This window comes from Bison bison, unplaced genomic scaffold (genome assembly GCF_000754665.1).
Source record: "Bison bison bison isolate TAMUID 2011002044 unplaced genomic scaffold, Bison_UMD1.0 scf7180017864487, whole genome shotgun sequence".
In the NCBI taxonomy this organism is placed as follows: Eukaryota; Metazoa; Chordata; class Mammalia; order Artiodactyla; family Bovidae; genus Bison; species Bison bison.
This window is the reverse complement of record NW_011495047.1, coordinates 2,781,638-2,798,774: the sequence shown is the minus strand read 5'-3', so window position 1 is coordinate 2,798,774 and position 17,137 is coordinate 2,781,638. Positions and strand designations below refer to the sequence as shown.

At 40.9% G+C, this 17,137-nt stretch overlaps 1 protein-coding gene across 2 annotated transcripts in view; it reads left to right on the top strand.

The window, feature by feature from the left end:
- The window catches only part of LOC105005160 (chromosome unknown open reading frame, human C6orf141), a 4,434-nt gene extending 337 nt beyond the window's left edge, over nt 1-4,097 (top strand). The window contains exons 2-3 of one of the 2 annotated variants that reach the window (XR_827291.1): nt 1-688; nt 3,682-4,097. Coding sequence is in view for 1 of the 2 variants with exons in the window: in XM_010863037.1 (XP_010861339.1) it covers nt 1-407 (407 nt within the window). In the remaining variant the exon portion in view is untranslated. Of the gene's footprint in view, nt 1,075-3,681 lie in introns of those variants that run through there. The other variant, XM_010863037.1, reaches the window with a different exon arrangement.
- The last annotated feature ends 13,040 nt before the right edge of the window (nt 4,098-17,137 follow it).

Genomic DNA, 17,137 nt, shown 5'->3' with positions numbered 1-17,137 from the left:
CGAGCCGCAGGCAGGGCGGTGCCCACGAGGACCGCGAGGTGGGGGAGAATGCGGACTGTGATTCCTGGGTCCGAGATAAAGTGCTCTTTCTTTTGCACCCGGAAAGGTGGTTGGGGACTAAGGGGGACGCCGCGCCGGAAGAGGTGGCCGATGAGGAGGACCTTTTCAAAGCGCAAGGACAAGACCGGGAACCCAACTGCTCTTCTCCTCTCTTTCCACGGAAAATTCGAATTTCTGGCAGCCGTGTAGACGCTCCCTCTCGAGCTCCCAAACCCCTGCTCGTGCGGGTCTTGGATTATGAGGTGACACAAGAAGTCCTGGAGGTCGCATGGGCGAAGGGTAGCATGACCACGCTGACAGAGGAGCGCTCCATGACCGCGGTTACTTTCCGCACCGACAGGGAGTGAGACGCGTTGCGGGGCGTCAGGATCCCTGGAGAACCCCGCGCTCTCGGCACAAAGAGAAGCACCCGTGTCCACGCAGAGAGGATCGTTTCACGAACCTGATGCCCGGACAAGATTCAGTGGGCTAGAGGAGCCCGAGGAATGTTCCGGGACGGTGAAGCAGCGCTTATCAAGAAAATGCGCTTCCGGAAACTCCATCCTGTGATTAACAAAACAGCAAGAACCTTTTAAGAGTCTGGCAGTGCTCTCCTGGAAGGCACAGGGCACCCAGTGAAGACTGAACTGTAAGCAACAAATACCTCCTTACTGTGCGGTCTGCGGACCTTAGAAGAGGGAAAGAGATATATTTTCAAATTTGTAGAACGCGGGAATTTTAAAATAAGAAAATCTATTGTTAATTCTTATTTTGCAATTCCTTTCCATTGGTCACTTTTCTGCCTCCGCCCCCTTTCTCTGTGAGACCTGAAAACAGAAGGGAAGTTTGAGGTTGGCTCTCTGCCAAGGGGTGGAGGTGGGAATATCTGGGGAGAGAGGTTTGTTTTAAAACTGAAATAGAAAGTAAAAAGAAATGGGAAAATAAAATGAAAAAGCAGTTAGTAAACAAAATCTCTTTTTGTTACTCTGCTGATGTGCACATCTTTCTACTTGTTTTCTTTTTTTCACATTTAAGTGTTAGGGCTTCCTCTATGCAGGAGACCAGAGGTCGATCCCTGGGTCGGGACGATCTCTTGGAGAAGGAAATGGCAACCCACTCTAGTATTCTTGCCTGGAGAATCCCAGGACAGAGGAGCCTGGCGGGCTGCAATCCATAGGGTCGCAAAGAGTCAAACACGACTGAGCGACTAACACAAGTGTTGAGAAGAAAAGAGGCTCTAGGGAAAGAACGGGGGAAAACGGAAGGCAGAACTTTGAAAGTGAAATGCCATTTAAAAAGACTTAATCCCAAACTTCCCTGGTGGCTCAGACCGTAAAGCGTCTGTCTACAATGTGGGAGACCGGGGTTTGATCCCTGGGTCGGGAAGATCCGCTGGAGAAGGAAAGGAAATGGCAATCCACTCCAGTACTATTGCCTGGAAAATCCCATGGACAGAGAAGCCTGGTAGGCTACAGCCCATGGGGTCACAAAGAGTCGGACACGATTGAGCGATTTCACTTCACTTCACTTTTAACCCCAAAGTATCTAATTTAGTTCAGTAAAAATGCCATTAATATGAAAAATTTAGTTATTTTAATGTTTGGAATACTGCAGATAAAGGTAGATAGAAATGTATAATTTGCCATAAAAATGACCATATCTTACTCAGAGTTTCTTATTAAGATTTGTAGTCGAGACCGAATCAAAAATACATCTCTCTTGATGCTGTTGGGGAAAAAAATTTCTTTTGATGCTATTGAAACAAGTCATTTTTATTATTATTATTTTTTAAATTTTTTGTTAAACACCATCTTTATTAACTCTAGTAGTGGGGCTTGGTTTGAAGGTGTGTGAGGAGCAAAGCACCCCCTCTAGAGATGATCTGATGAACTGAAGGAGTATCTGGTTACTGCAGGAATTAATGAAACAAATGGGGACTCTGACTCTTGAGTAAACTATTGAACATGGCCCCCTCCCAGCCTCCTCTTTTGCCCCTTATTTTCAATTTAGAGCTTGACAGACCCTCAGATGTGGTCTGATCCACCTTTTGCCAGACAAGACAGGTACGATACGTCCCTGTTTCACAGATGAGCCAACCTAGACCTGGAGGTCAAGTGGTCACACAGCTAGTTACTGCATATGCTTATTAAGTAGATAATATGATCTGGTCATCTCTCTTGTAAAAGTTTGGGGATGGCCTTTAGGACTTAGTTCTAGGGAGTCAGAGATGAGTGAGGGCAGCCTGGGTTTTCTGACTCATGTTTATGAGAAATACTAAGATCACCTTGGTGTTCCTGAGTCTGGCCAGGCCTGTAGCCCGGAGACTCACTACTAGCAGTTCTCAGGCCAGTGTGACCCTCACTTGAGTGGAATTAAGTATCTTGAGAGCTCATCTGTGCTCAAAATTGCTTGGTAGGTCAAAAAAGTAATACAGACTCCATGAAATGAATTATCTTTTTACCTAACAACCCTGCCTGGCTCCAATGTGAGGTTTAACTTAGCAGGCAAATTTCAGATCTGACTTAACAAGTTGTTGAGAGTCAACTTGTGCCCCACATGGTTGAGCTTTGAATCTAGACAAGAAAAGTTGCTTTTTTGTTTTTTTGTCTGCATGACATGCAGGATCTTAGTTCTCTAATCTGGGATCAAACCTGTGCCCTCAGCAGTGAAAACGCTGAGTCCTAACCATTGGATCTCCAGGGAATTCTCGAAAAGCCTCTTTAAAGTTGACCCCAAACAGTAGTATCTTTCCCTTGCCTTCTCTGTGGAGCAAACTCAGGAGCTGAACTAATAGGGTTCGAAATCACTCCACCTCTAACTAACCGTGAGCGTTGGGGCAAGTGCTTCTCCTCTCTGTGCCTCTGGGTCCTTAATTGTTAAATAAGAATAGTAAATAGTATCAACCTTACAGGATTTTTTCCTAGGATTAAGTTAGATGAAAAATATTTTGAACAGTGCTTGGCATATAGTAAATGCTCAAGGTTAACGATTATTATTGTTTTTCTTATTGTTTAGTTCACTTTAGGCTTTTGTTTAATAAAAAGCGTCAGAAGGCACACACACAAAAAAATGCATAGATCCTAAATGAGTGGTTTTTATGGACTTTTTTCTGCATTCTTGGAAGAAGAGGTTTATTTCTAGCTTTTCCCAACGTTTAATAGATCAGTAAATACATTCCTTAAATTCCTTAGTAATAGCCCCCCTTCTCCCCAGCTTGTGATAAGATTGATCCTAAGTCTAAGAGGCCTAAGTTGCGCTGCGCTTCACAGCCTTTGAAGAGGATTCACAGACTGCTTGATTCTCTGGCAGCTACGAGCTTGCAGTACTTTCTTTAGAACCTGTCAGGTTAGTCTATCTGCCCTCTGGGATTTGAAATCTGGCACCCTTGTCATCTTGGAAAAGTAGAATAAGAGAATTTTCATTTCATCTCCTTTCTTTCAAAAATGTATTTATTCTAGTCAGCCAAATTCTTTTAATCCAAATGTTTGGGTTAATTTCCTTTCCTTTAAGTCAAAATTATTTTTAAGGCACTTATCAACCTCCCTGCCAACTGCCTACAATATGCTTATAGATTTTCTTTTAAAAGCTGTCTCCCTGATGTAGAAAGTCATAAGTTGAAGTCCTGTTGGGTTTGCTTCACAGGTGTTCCTGATCCCTGAGCAGAACCCTGTCGTGGACAGAAGCTGAGGAATCTCCCAGTTAACAGTGTCCTGGGAGTGAAGCCAGACAGAAGCTTGGGCATCCTCAATGCCAACTTGACTTAAAGCCAAGTCTCTGAGAATGACTGGGTCTTGGATCTTTGGTCTTACTTCCACCTCACCAAAAATGGGTCATCTACAGCTGTCTAATGTGGATGAATCACAGTAACGACTTCGGAAGCCAGCTGACCACTCAGATGGCCAAAGACATATGACAGCCACGTAACTGTCATGGATCAAGCAAGTGTCAGCCTGTTTTAACCTTTGTCCACAGTCTCCATCAACTTTGAGAGTCATTACATTCCACTTGCTGATCTTATTCTTGTTGGTCATCACTAGCACTTGATGTGCCTTTTTGCTTAAAAAAAAAAAAAAAGAGAAAGGATAAAGAGAAAAAGCTCTCCGTCAACAGAAAAAGTTACTTTCATTGCAAAAAAATTTAAGGAAATGTTAGTTTGTGAGGAAAAAGAAACATGAAATTAAACAAAAACTCACCCGCGACCCCAGATCTCTTTTAATATTTGGTATGTTTCCAGTCTGGTTTTATGTATTTGGTTTTTTAATGTATGTATATATGTGCATATAAATATACAATTTTTCTGAGCATAAACTATATAAAATCTGAGTATTGTCTTCATATTAACAAATGCATGCTGCTGCTGCTGCTGCTAAGTCGCTTCAGTCATGTCTGACAATGTGCGACCCCACAGACGGCAGCCCACTAGGCTCCCCCGTCCCTGGGATTCTCCAGGCAAGAACACTGGAGTGGGTTGCCATTTCCTTCTCCAATGCATGAAAGGGAAAAGGGAAAGTGAAGTCGCTCAGTCATGTGCGACTCTTAGCAACCCCATGGACTGCAGCCTACCAGACTCCTCTGTCCATGGGATTTTCCAGGCAAGAGTACTGGAGTGGGTTGCCAGTGCCTTCTCCAAACAAATGCATGCTGCTGCTGCTGCTAAGTCGCTTCAGTTGTGTCCGACTCTGTGCGACCCCATAGATGGCAGCCCACCAGGCTCCCCCATCCCTGGGATTCTCCAGGCAAGAACACTGGAGTGGGTTGCCATTTCCTTCTCCAAAACAAATGCATACTAGGATCCTATTCAAGGTATGGTCTGTGAACCAGCAACTTGGACATCCTGAAGGATGGGTTTTTAAGAAATCCAGAATTCTAGGCCCAACTCTTAAGTCTGTTGAATCAGATTTCTCATTTTGTCAAGATCCCTGGGTGATTCACATTAAAGCTTGACAGGTATTGACATATATGCTATATTTACTACTGTATCCTGCTTTGTCACTTACAAAAACTGAAAAAAAATTATTTTTTATATATTCCTCAGTAATTGTTAACAATGTTGTGGAAATAACACTGTAGAATTATGAAAACATTTAGAGATTACAAAAGAGTGAAATATGTATTGCTGTGTGAATTGGCAAAGAGATCTCTAAAAAGTTTTGTCTTTTTTTTTTTAAGCCTTATTATTCTAAAGTTTTCCTAATGAAAGACTGATTGGTTATTGAAGGTCAAACTATTTCAGAAATGTGATTCTTTTATTGTCTAATAATGTGAAACAATACTTAAAAATCTCCCTAAGGGAAGTGGGGCAGGAAGTCTTTAAAGAAAGCCCAATTACAACACTTAACAGGCTGAGTCAGGACTTGCCAGCCACTAGCAATGGATTGGGAGGGGGTGGGGGGAAGGTGGAGCCTGAATTTGAATCAACTGATTCAGATAAGAAAACAAAGGCTGTGACTCTTGAACACCCTGACATTCTTATAACTGTGGTCAGTACTTTGCTCTTTAATTAGGGAGGGTGAATCTTTATAACTTTGTTTCTGTAGATGAAGATAAGGAAAGAAACAATCCAGTTTACTTTGGAAAGAGTAGGGGATTATAATCAGTTATTAGGCACAATGTAGCTAATAGTTAACAAAACATAAGACTTGGTTAGTTTCAAAGCAGGGAATTAATTTAAATTCAAACTTAGATTTCTAAGATCCAATGAGTACTTTCAGGAGGCTGCAGCCTTAAAAAATAGAACAGAGGCTGTTCATTCAGAGCTTGGTCATAGAAAGGGAGTCAGCTAATATCACCTGTACTGGACAGGGGAGGGAAGGCAGGCATGGTAGAGGGAAACTTTTATAGTGACCAAGATGATGTTAATTTTATTCTCAGCTCAAGCTGAACTTCAGGTTTTTTCCTGACTATAGCTTCTGAGCGCCTTTTCCTTAGATCATTTTAACTGAAAGTGGGATCAGGCTGCTGGCCACTCAAATGCCAATTCCAAAGCAAGGTTTGTGGAAAGGACAGATTGCTTTATTTTAGATGCTGGCCCACTGACAACTCCAGCGGGCTAGAGCTTTTATAGACAGAGGGTAGTGGCTACGTGTAGAAACAGCACCATCAGCTCTGACAGTCATCTTGAAATTGGTCATCGGTGGTCTGACTCGTGTCATCGTGGTTAAGTACAGTTAATCTTCAGTTCCAGAGTCATTTTGTTTCCTTGAGGCCAGTACTTGGAACTGTGGCAGCTTAAGTCATGGCTACAGTCTAGTCATCATGTAGTTAGCTTCTGCCTGGTGGGGATTTCAGTATCTGCAACACTGCTCACAGGATATGGCTCAGAATATTATCTATAACCCTCAAAAAGCAACTAAAGGTCCTTAACTTTGCTTAGTATTAATAGCTAAACTATTATCGTTTTGTCCTGCTTTTCTTTGCTTCTGTGTTTTCCCAGTTCTCTGATTAAACTCGTTCTTTGGTTAAAGTTTTTCCACAGACAAAAGGCAAGTGGAGGATGTCAGCGGGAAGACCATAGGATCTTGCAGCCATTTCAGCATTACTTGAGAAAACTTGCAATTGTAAATTTCTTTCTCTGCCCCTTTGAGATATAAATCTCCTAACCTCTTGCCAGTTTTACAACCCAGGAGCAGGACTGTCTGTCTCAAGGACCAGAAGCAATTCCTTTGAAATATAATCTAGAAAGATGAGGGCCCCAAGTCCTAGTTTCTGCAAGGGAGTCAGGACCCAGCTTCAAAATTTCAGAGACCAACTAACCTCAGTGCTTAAAAACTCACTTTTTGTTTCGGAGGACTTGAGGTCAGTTTCTCAAACCAGTGGTGTTTACTAAGACTACTTTTCTGTCTTATTTCTTTTTTATTATCACATGTGATCTGACTATTGTCCATTTATAGTGTTCATCACTCATCTTGAAGACAGAAACTAGAAGACCCAGTTTCAGAATTCTGGAAGGTCCAGTCACAGAATTCTTTTTTTGGAGAAAATCACATTATAATTCTTAGAATGCAGCATCGTGAGGAGTTTCTTTATGGAGTGAATTATACTCTGGCATAGTTCAGCCCTGACTGTTGACACCCAAAATGCTATATAACGGATTAGTGCCACCTTAAGAGAGTAAAATAAGAACTGCACAGCGTCTGTGTAGGCAGAGGGCAAATCCATTGATCGATCACCGAGGCTATTAAGTGCACAAGCCTAATCCTAAGGCTGATTTGTTGGACAAATCTGCCCCAAGCTCAGAACCCTGAGTGTTAAAGCTGATTTGCGTGCCTGTTAGATAATCCTTAGGCATATGTCTCACTTCTAAAAAATCTTGTGACTTTGAGTTTATTTTGAAAGCCTGCTGGGTCCATGAAAAAGTAGGTACAAATGAATACCCTGAATTCAGCTTACTTGGGAGGAAGACAAGGAGGTATATATGGTACCAGAGGATTTTTAAACCAAAGGACTTTAAGGGAAGACTTGTGAACACAGACACCCTGTGTAAGGATTCCCTGACCACTGATGTCCACATTTCAGAAAGAAGCCATCTGCCAGCCTATGGACTTCCCAAGCCAGCCTCAACATTGACTAAGATTCCAGAGGTTATATAGGCTCAGGCTTTACAATCTTTCCATCCCAACACCCCAGCTGGATGGGAAAATGTACAAACTTAACAAGTAAAGTAATCTTAAAATATAGGAGTAGAAGAAAGGAGGTTCTGTGACCTGTATTCAGTGACAGAGTTATCTTCAGGCAATGAGCGGGGTTTATCCCAGGAGTGAAAAGTAAGCAGTACATCATCTTCAGAGATCTAAAAATAATGACAACGCTGACTAAAAGCCTATCGGCTTTTTTATTATCACTATAGGCTTAGTAATAAAATACTTGTCTCTGAAGAAACCTATTGTTAATCTAAATTGTAAAAAAATTCCTGTGATTACTGTTTAAAGTTGAACAATTCAGACGTAAGCCTCCAATGAGCATATCTTTATTTTCCTTTACTGTTTTTTTCTGTGTGGAAGATAATATAAGAACTCTCAGTGTTGTCCCCCAATCAATTTCTTTCTCCCTCTCTCTCTCAACCATATGTATACATATACACACACATCCTCTGTCTCTCACACACACACACAGAATAAGCTACATGCATTCATTTAGACAGTAAGTCCCTAAGACTTCAGAATCTTACTCACTTGGAATGCACTTTGTGTCTCCAACCCCTATATATTCCTGTATGTCAACAGTAGAGTCAGCATAAGTTTGTAACACAGGAGTTGTAGTGATTAAGAAAGAGAACTCTTTCTTAAAAGAGTTATTAAAAGAGTTATTAAAAAAGAAACGAGTTATTTCAGTTCTGATATTATCTGTGATTTATGTACAAAACTTTAGATAGGGAAACAGTGAAATGTAATATTTTTTGTTCAATAAGTGCAAATTTAGTTCACCCATGAATGGTTTTATTGGATTTGGGTAATTAACATGAAATTATTTATTGATTTTTTAAAGAATGAATCAGGAAAACATTCCAAGAGTGGTATAATTTAGTAGTTTCTGTTTTTATTTGTAGACATTTCTACTAAATATAAAAACTAGACAGTTGTATTAAAGTGTATTAGCTGCTTGACAGTTCTTCATATGTAATAATTATATCAGACTCACCAAAGGATCAAAATTGTTTACTGTATGATTACTATTGAATATCATTTTTCATATTAATGTTAAAAATCATCTGCTTCTGGTGTCACATTCACTAAGTATCCCTCTGCCAATATGTAGTCATAAAGTCATAAAAATGGGGAACTGAAAGGATTGGAATTAGAACTCAAATTCCTGATTTTGAATCAAAGCTATTTCTGTTGATCTCTGTAAAAGAAAGCAGTCCATGAATTAATTTTGACTTTAGATTTAGAATTAACTATATATTATTGAACACCAATTATGTATTATGGGCAAGTCAGAAAATGCAGCTGTCTCTTGAATATGTTTAAACAAATTAAAATTAGCAAGCCCCATTTTTTTTTTTTTATCATTTAGTTCCACTGGGAAGCCAAGGTACCTGAGTATTCCCCAGTCTGACTCATCCTTTCTTTTTAAATTATTATTTATTTTTGGCTGCTCTGGGTCTTTGCTGCTTTCTCCAGTTGTGGTGAGTGGAGGCTGCTGTCCAGTTGCGGTGCGTGGGCCCCTCACTGTGGCGACTTCTCTCGTGTTGGAACACAGGGTCTAGGATACGGCTCAGTAGTTGTGGTACAAGGGCTTAGTTGCTGTACAGCACCTGGGATCTTCCCGGACCAGGGATCAAACCCGTGTCCCCTGCATAGGCAGGTGGATTCTTAACCACTGAACCACCAGGAAAGTCCCCCATCTGACTCATTCTAAAAAGGGTTTGTGGAGAATGCTGGATTGGGGGTGACCAAGGCCTTAGTACTTTTCTCTCCTTGATTAACCTTAAGCAGGCTAGTTTCTGACTCTAGACCTTGATTTCCCTTTTCCTTAAAGAATTTACTTGAGAACACTTTTAATTATGAATTATTTCTCTGCCCCTTTAAGATGTAAATATTTTTCAAAATCTCTTGCCAGTTTTACAATATAGGGATGTCTCAAGGACATGGGAGACATCTCGTGGAAATGTAACCTTTAAGGAACTTACTGTCCCTATCTCCCAGGCTCTAAGGGTGAGTACGAACCTAACTTCTGTTGCTAGAAATGAGCAAACACAGATCTAGAATCAGAGAAAAATATTTGCAAATGAAAGAATAATTCAGTGTGCAGGACACACTGACCACACTCCCCACTCCAGGACTTTTCCACTAGCTCACAGTTTAGTTCAGTCCCGCGGTTGTATCTGACTCTTTGAGACCCCATGGATTGCAGCATGTCAGGCTTCCCTGTCCATCACCAACTCCTGGATCTTGCTCAAACTCACACTCATTGAGTTGGTGATGCTATCCAACCATCTCATCTTCTGTCGTCCCCTTCTCCTCCTGCTTTCAATCTTTCCCAGCATCAGGATCTTTTCCAGTGAGTCAGCTCTTTGCATCAGGTGGCCAAAGTATTGGAGTTTCAGCTTCAGCATCAGTCCTTCCAATGAATATTCAGGACTGATTTCCTTTAGGATTAACTGGTTTGATCTTGCAGTCCAAGGGACTCTCAAGAGTCTTCTCCAACACCACAGTTCAAAAGCATCAATTCTTTAGTGGTTAGCCTTCTTTATGGCCCAAGTCTACTGGAAAAACCATGGCTTTGACTAGATGAACCTTTGTCAGCAAAGTAATGTCTCTGCTTTTTAATATGCTGTCTAGGTTGGTCATAGCTTTTCTTCCAAGGGGCAAGCATCTTTTAATTTCATGGCTGTAGTCACCATCTGTGGTGATTTTGGAGCCCAAGAAAATAGTCTGTGACTGTTTCCATTTTTTCCCCATCTATTTGCCATGAAGTGATGGGACTAGATAGCATGGTCTTAATTTTTTGAATGTTGAATTTTAAGCCAGCATTTACACTCTTCCTTTTAACTTTCAGGAGGTTCTTTAGTTCCTCTTCGCTTTCTGCCATAAGGGTGGTGTCATCTCCATATCCGAAGTTATTGATATTTCTCCCGGCAGTCTTGATTCCAGCTTGTGCTTCATCCAGCCCAGCATTTTGCATAACTCTGCATATAAGTTAAATAAGCAGGGCGACAATATACAGCTTTGACATACTCCTTTTCCAATTTGCAACCAGTCTGTTGTTCTATGTCCAGTTCTAACTGTAGGTTCTTGATTTGCATACAGGTTTCTCAGGAGGCAGGTAAGGTGGTCTGGTATTCCCATCTTTTGAAGAATTTTCCACGGTTTGTTGTGATTCACACAGTCAAAGGCTTTAGCATAGTCAATGAAGTAGAAGTAGATGTTTTTCTGGAATTTTCTTGCTTTTTTGAAGATCCAACGGATGTTGGCAATTTGATTTCTAGTTCTTCTGCCTTTTCTGAATCCAGTTTGAACATCTGGAAGTTCACGGTTCAAATACTGTTGAAACCTAGCTTGGAGAATTTTGAGCATTACTTGGCCAGTTTGTGAGATGAGTGCAATTGTGCAGTAGCTTGAACATTCTTTGGCATTGCCTTTTTTGGGGATTGGAATGCAAACTGACCTTTTCCAGTCCCATGGCCACTACTGAGTTTTTTCCAAATTTGCTGGCATATTGAGTGCAACACTTTAGCAGCATCATCTTTTAGGATTTGAAATAGCTCAGCTGGAATACTATCACCTCAACTAGCTTTGTTCATAGTGATGCCTTCTAAGGCTCACTTGACTTTGCACTCCAGGATGTTTGGCTTTAGGTGAGTGATCACATGATTGTGGTTATCTGGGTCATTAAGATCTTTTTTTGTATAATTCTGTGTATTCTTGCTACCTCTTCTTAATATCTTCTGCTTCTGTTAGGTCCATACTGTTTTTGTCCTTTATTGTGCCCATCTTTGCATGAAATATTCCCTTGCTATCTCTAATTTTCTTGAAGAAGTCTCTAGTCTTTCCCATTCTATTGTTTTCCTCTATTTCTTTGCATTGATCACTTAGGAAGGCTTTGTTATCTCTCCTTGCTATTCTTTGGAACTCTGTATTCAGATGGATATATCTTTCCTTTTCTCATTTGCCTTTTGCTTCTCTTCTTTTCTCAGCTACCTGTAAGGCCTTCTCAGACAACCATTTGCCTTTTTGCACTCCTTTTTCTTGGGGATGATTTTGATCACTGCCTCCTGTACAATGTTATGGACCTCCATCCATAGTTCTTCAGGCACTCTGTTTATCAGATCTAATCCCTTGAATCCACTAGCTCACATTAGCACTTAAAAACCTTTCCCTCCCTTGTTTCAGTTGAATTGAGCTCAGACTAAATTCTGGCCTCTCTCTCCTATTGCAATAGCCTTAAATAAAACCTTTTACTGTTTAACCCTTTCCAGTGCAATTTTGGCTTTGATAGGAATCAGATAAGAGCAGGGGAGAGTCATTTATATTGATATTAGGGACATCCATTTGATTTGTAAAGGCTAAAGACGCTTTGTGTCTCACAGGAACTGACAATGATTTCTTTATTCTGCTCATAGGTCCCTTGGGTATGACTTTACTGGGACTCAGAGCACTGAACATAGAGAAGAGGGGTGGTCTTCAAGTTCCAGTTATGTCAGAAGCAGGAGCCTCATTTTCTGACCTCAGCAAATTGGTCATACTCACAAGCAATGATCTGTTATTAGTCATCCTATATTGACTGAACCAATGAATGAAGCCAATATCTTATGTTTAATGGGACCCTCGCTTAAGAGTTAAATTTTCTTCACTGCAGTTTTAAAGATATTCATGAGCATTCTAGACAAAGCATTATACAGCACCCCCCTCCCCTGCACCAACCAATTAAAACTGCACCCCCTGCCCTGCCCCAAGCAATTAGAGCTAGTAATACATAGATGTCTCATATGCCTTGGAGGAAAAGGACAGTTTCTCGGACTAAAGGGCAAAACCTTATGGCACTAGTAGGTTCTATTTGTCAAATGTTGTGTTGATGTGTGCTATCTTGGAGAATGGCAGTAAGGAGGTTTTTGCTGCAGAGATTAACAGAGGAACCCAATCTGACTTAACACCAGAGGCCTCTGGGATGATGTGACTGCCTGCTGAAGCAGTGAAGGACTCGGCAGAGTACACAGCTGTCAAGGTGCAGAACAGTGCAGTCAGTGCAAAGGACCAAAAAATAACAGAGAACTGGGACAGTAGCTGGCATGCAGACCCTGGCTCGGGGCAGAGCACATATCTTGTGAGGCATTGGTTGGGTGACGACACCAGTATCCCGGGTTGGGTCCAAGTCCAGATGGGAGACCCCAGGGGGTGGCTGGAAGGTGAACTTCTGCAGGAGACTCATGAAGAAAAGCAAAAGCTCCATCTTGGCCAGTGACTCCCCAGCACACTAGAGAGGGGACCTAGAGAGGTGGATGGTAGTGAAGGGTTATAAGACAGATCAAAAATCTGAAAAAATGGCGTGGACAAAGAGGGAAACCATCCATGTGTGATTTCTTCTCCTTCAGAATGTGTGAGTCAGTCAACCTCTTGTGAGTTTTATAGGCTCTGTCTGCTAGTTGAAGCATTGGAAATAGAAAATTAATAGAGCTCCCCTGAGGGAGACAATTTTAAGGTTTTAATGTGAAACAGGTTATAACAGGTAAAACCAAGTATGTGATGAGAACCCATAGGAAAGTGAGCTAAAGGAGGTCTCACCTTCGTATGACATCTTTGTATCTAAGTTCTGGTACACATGGAGAGAAGTGAGCCAGGCACACAGGGAAGATGAGTCAGGTGTGGTGATGCATTGGAGGGTGGGAAGAAACAGGACTCTGACTAGAACGCCAAGCATGAGGTCACGAGTCTCAGACCTGAGACTGCATGTATGACTAGAAACTAGATCATGCTAAGGCACTTGAAGAAGAGTATTTGGCTAGTACCATTTTTAAAATATGGATTATTGGGGGAATTGTCAAGATGTTTAAAAACTGGAATAAGTTCGTATAGCACTATAGCACAACAAACTATACTCAAATGTTGTAATAACCTATCAGATCAGATCAGTCGCTCAGTTGTGTCCGACTCTTTGCGACCCCATGAATCGCAGCACACCAGGCCTCCCTGTCCATCACCAACTCCCGGAGTTCACTCAGACTCACGTCCATCGAGTCAGTGATGCCATCCAGCCATCTCATCCTCTGTCATCCCCTTCTCCTCCTGCCCCAAATCCCTCCCAGCATCAGAGTCTCTTCCAATGAGTCAACTCTTCACATGAGGTGGCCAAAGTACTGGAGTTTCAGCTTAACATATAAGGGAAAAGTATCTGAAAAAGAATAGATATATGTATATATTTAACTGAATCATAGTTCTGTACACTTAAAACTAACACAACATTGTAAATCAACTATACTGCAAAAAAAGAAAGAAGAAATTCTAAAAGAAACACTGGTATTTGCACAATTAAAGTAAGGCTTTTTATAGATGAAATGGATTTACCTGTGGTTGCCCTGCTCAACTTTCTCTTCAAATTCCCAAGGCTCTGCGCTAGCCTTAGCCACAAGGGATCTTCTAGGATTCCATAAGAAAATGTCATTCCAATGCCCAATGTCCTACAGCCAACTGAAAGCTGGGGGAGAACTTTTCCATACTTCTGAAGTTTAGCGCCACATGGCAAATTACAGAACCTTAGCCCTGGCCTTGAGCCAGGGCCAAATATCTCCAGATTTTTTGAATCACCTTTCTAAAGTAAGATGCCTTACCTACTAAAAAGGATATGAAAGCTTCCTTCTTGATAAACTTCTCGATAGAGTCAAGGAAATGCTCAGGGTTAAAGGTGGCTGGGTTTTCCCACTGTGTTTGATCTCAAAGTACAGAGGTCAACAAAAAGATGACCTCAGTGCCCTAGAGATAAAAGTGTTATTAATGACAAAGATGAAATTCCTTCCTAAAAAGGTGGCTCTTAGAGACATACGATGACTCAGTTGGCAATTTTAGAGAAGCAGTGTATTCTAGAAGGAACAGGAAGTAGAGAAGGGGGAGATGGCATTTGAGATTGAGGTAGGTTGCAGTCCATGGGGTCGCTAAGAGTCGGACACGACTGAGCAACTTCACTTTCACTTTTCACTTTCATGCACTGGAGAAGGAAATGGCAACCACTCCAGTGTTCTTGCCTGGAGAATCCCAGGGACAGAGGAGCCTTGTAGGAGGCTGTCTATGGGGTCGCACAGAGTCGGACACGACTGAAGCAACTTAGCAGCAGCAGCAGCAGCAGCAGGGTATTCATATACTCTAACAAATTTTCATCTGGTACCTGCTGAAAAACACAAACCTTGGATTCAGAACTAGGAACAAATTCTGATTTAACGATGTATCTGCGGTGTGATAACAGCATGTTATTTAACTTTTGATAAATTCATGTGGTGGGAGTTTAAAAGTCCTCATTTGGTGACTGTGAGCCTTCCTGGTGGGTTTGGGGGTGCCAAAAGGCTTGATATTTTATCTCCAGAGACTGTGACAGCAGACATACTAAATTTAATAAGCCCATCAAAACAAATCCTCAAAAATAAGCCACCCCAACTTCCTCAGCTATGACGTAAAAATTAATCATACATTATAAAGTCACACTGAGCAAATATCACCTACTGTGTATGTAGACATTCCGTTACCTCTGGTTGAATGGCTGTGGTGAGGGGAGACCGGGAGGGAGGGAAGAAGAAGGAAGGATGGAGGGACCAGAGGGAGGGCAGAGATTGCCTGACAGCTCATCTCAGCACTTCTGTGATTTTGAGCAGCATTCTGATGTTCTTTCCCTCTCCCCTCATCCCCCTTCTTAAACCCTTACCTTTGGAATATAGTTGTGTTTAAATATAGTATTTGTGGTGGTTGCTCGGGGTAAGCCTGTGGGCAGGATATCAGCAAATCTCTGCACTTCGAGAATGACAGCATCTGTGTACGGCATTTGAGTTCAGTGTGCCATTCAAGGCTGGGTGGACCCCATGACTTTGGCAATCTCATCATGGACCTTTTCTGGATAAAAGAGAGAACGGTTAGGGTCCGTGGTGGGAGAGGTTGTTGGAACAGTCTCTCCACTTTCTTTAAATATGAAAGTCAAACCCAAGTACTCTTGAGTTCTGACTCATCTTTACCCCACATTGCTTCCACCCCCAATCCTCTATTCCTAGACTCCTCTGGGGACCCGTCAGATCATCTCAGGATGTTTAGAGAGCAAATCTGCTTTCTTTTATCACAAGGAGACTAAAGGTACAAACTCTCCTCAAGGGTACAAATTAAAGGTATCCAGGATGGCTCTAGAATTCTGCATTGTCCAATCCAACAGATTTCTGCTTCCTCTCCTTCAGACAATGCCCTGAATCTTAGGAGACTTACTCTGGATCTCAGGATATCGTGACATGAACAGAATCCCCCAGCACAGAGTGGAAACCATGCTCTCTGTACCTGCTGCAAACAGATTATTAACAAGTACCACCAAAGTATCATCATTGAAATAATCAGTAGATGTGTCTCTCCTGAAAGAGGAAAAGGAATAATTAATGATGAAATAATTTTATCTGGATAATCATCACAACCTCGCGAATTTAAAGAATAAAACCTTGCATTCTTCCCTTAATTGAATGGAAATTTTTTGAGACCGTCGTGCAGAATTTTAGGATAAAGCACATCCCAGATACTAATAAAAAATAAGTAATTCTAAAAACTGGGAAAGTCTGTTTCTCATTTAGGAAGATTGGGAATAAGTTTTTAACTGAGTGATTAGAATATTACTGGCACTGTTTCTTTAAAACAAGATTAAATGATCTCTCGAGTTTGTCAATTGAAACATATTTTTCAAGATTGCAAAGAAAAGAGAATATTAATTCCACATGATAACATATCTGAGGTCTTCCATATATATCTTGTTTTCTTCAGAGAGTGATATGAAAAGAAGTGGAAAATATGTGAGAATGCAAAATGTAATAAGTAATGTTTTTTGTAGTGTACAAATCTATTATTATTAACTTGAGTCCAGTTATCTTTCTTCTCTGAAAGAAGTATTTTTCCTGAAGATGCTGTTAACTAAATCAAATAATAAATAATATGCTAAAGTGACCCCTGAAGAAAATGCCATTACCTCCTGCTGTCTGACCAAAAAAGCATCAGTTAAGCTTCTTGGATCATTTTTGTCAAGTTTATGATGGTGATGGAGGAAAGTCATCCTTATAAAGGAAAATAATTCATCTTTATTCCTGAGTATATTCTTATAAGTTTTTAGGAGGAACCTCAAAACAGGAAACATATTGAAAAGCTCAGAGAATAAAAAACAACAAAGTAAATTAAATATACATATGTAATGCTTGGGATAATGGGAATGACACCATTATTTCTACAAGCATTATAGAGATAGCATCTCCTATAGACTTAGATTTTATCTCAATTAACAGTGGCAGATTGGACTAGACAACAGGATTTCGTATATCAGAATTCGGTTAACATATAATAAATATTGATATGACTTACAATAAATTCTGTGTACCCAAAGTATTTTGCATGTTACACTTCTGGTCATAGATGTATGTACTTAGAGTTTAGATATAAAA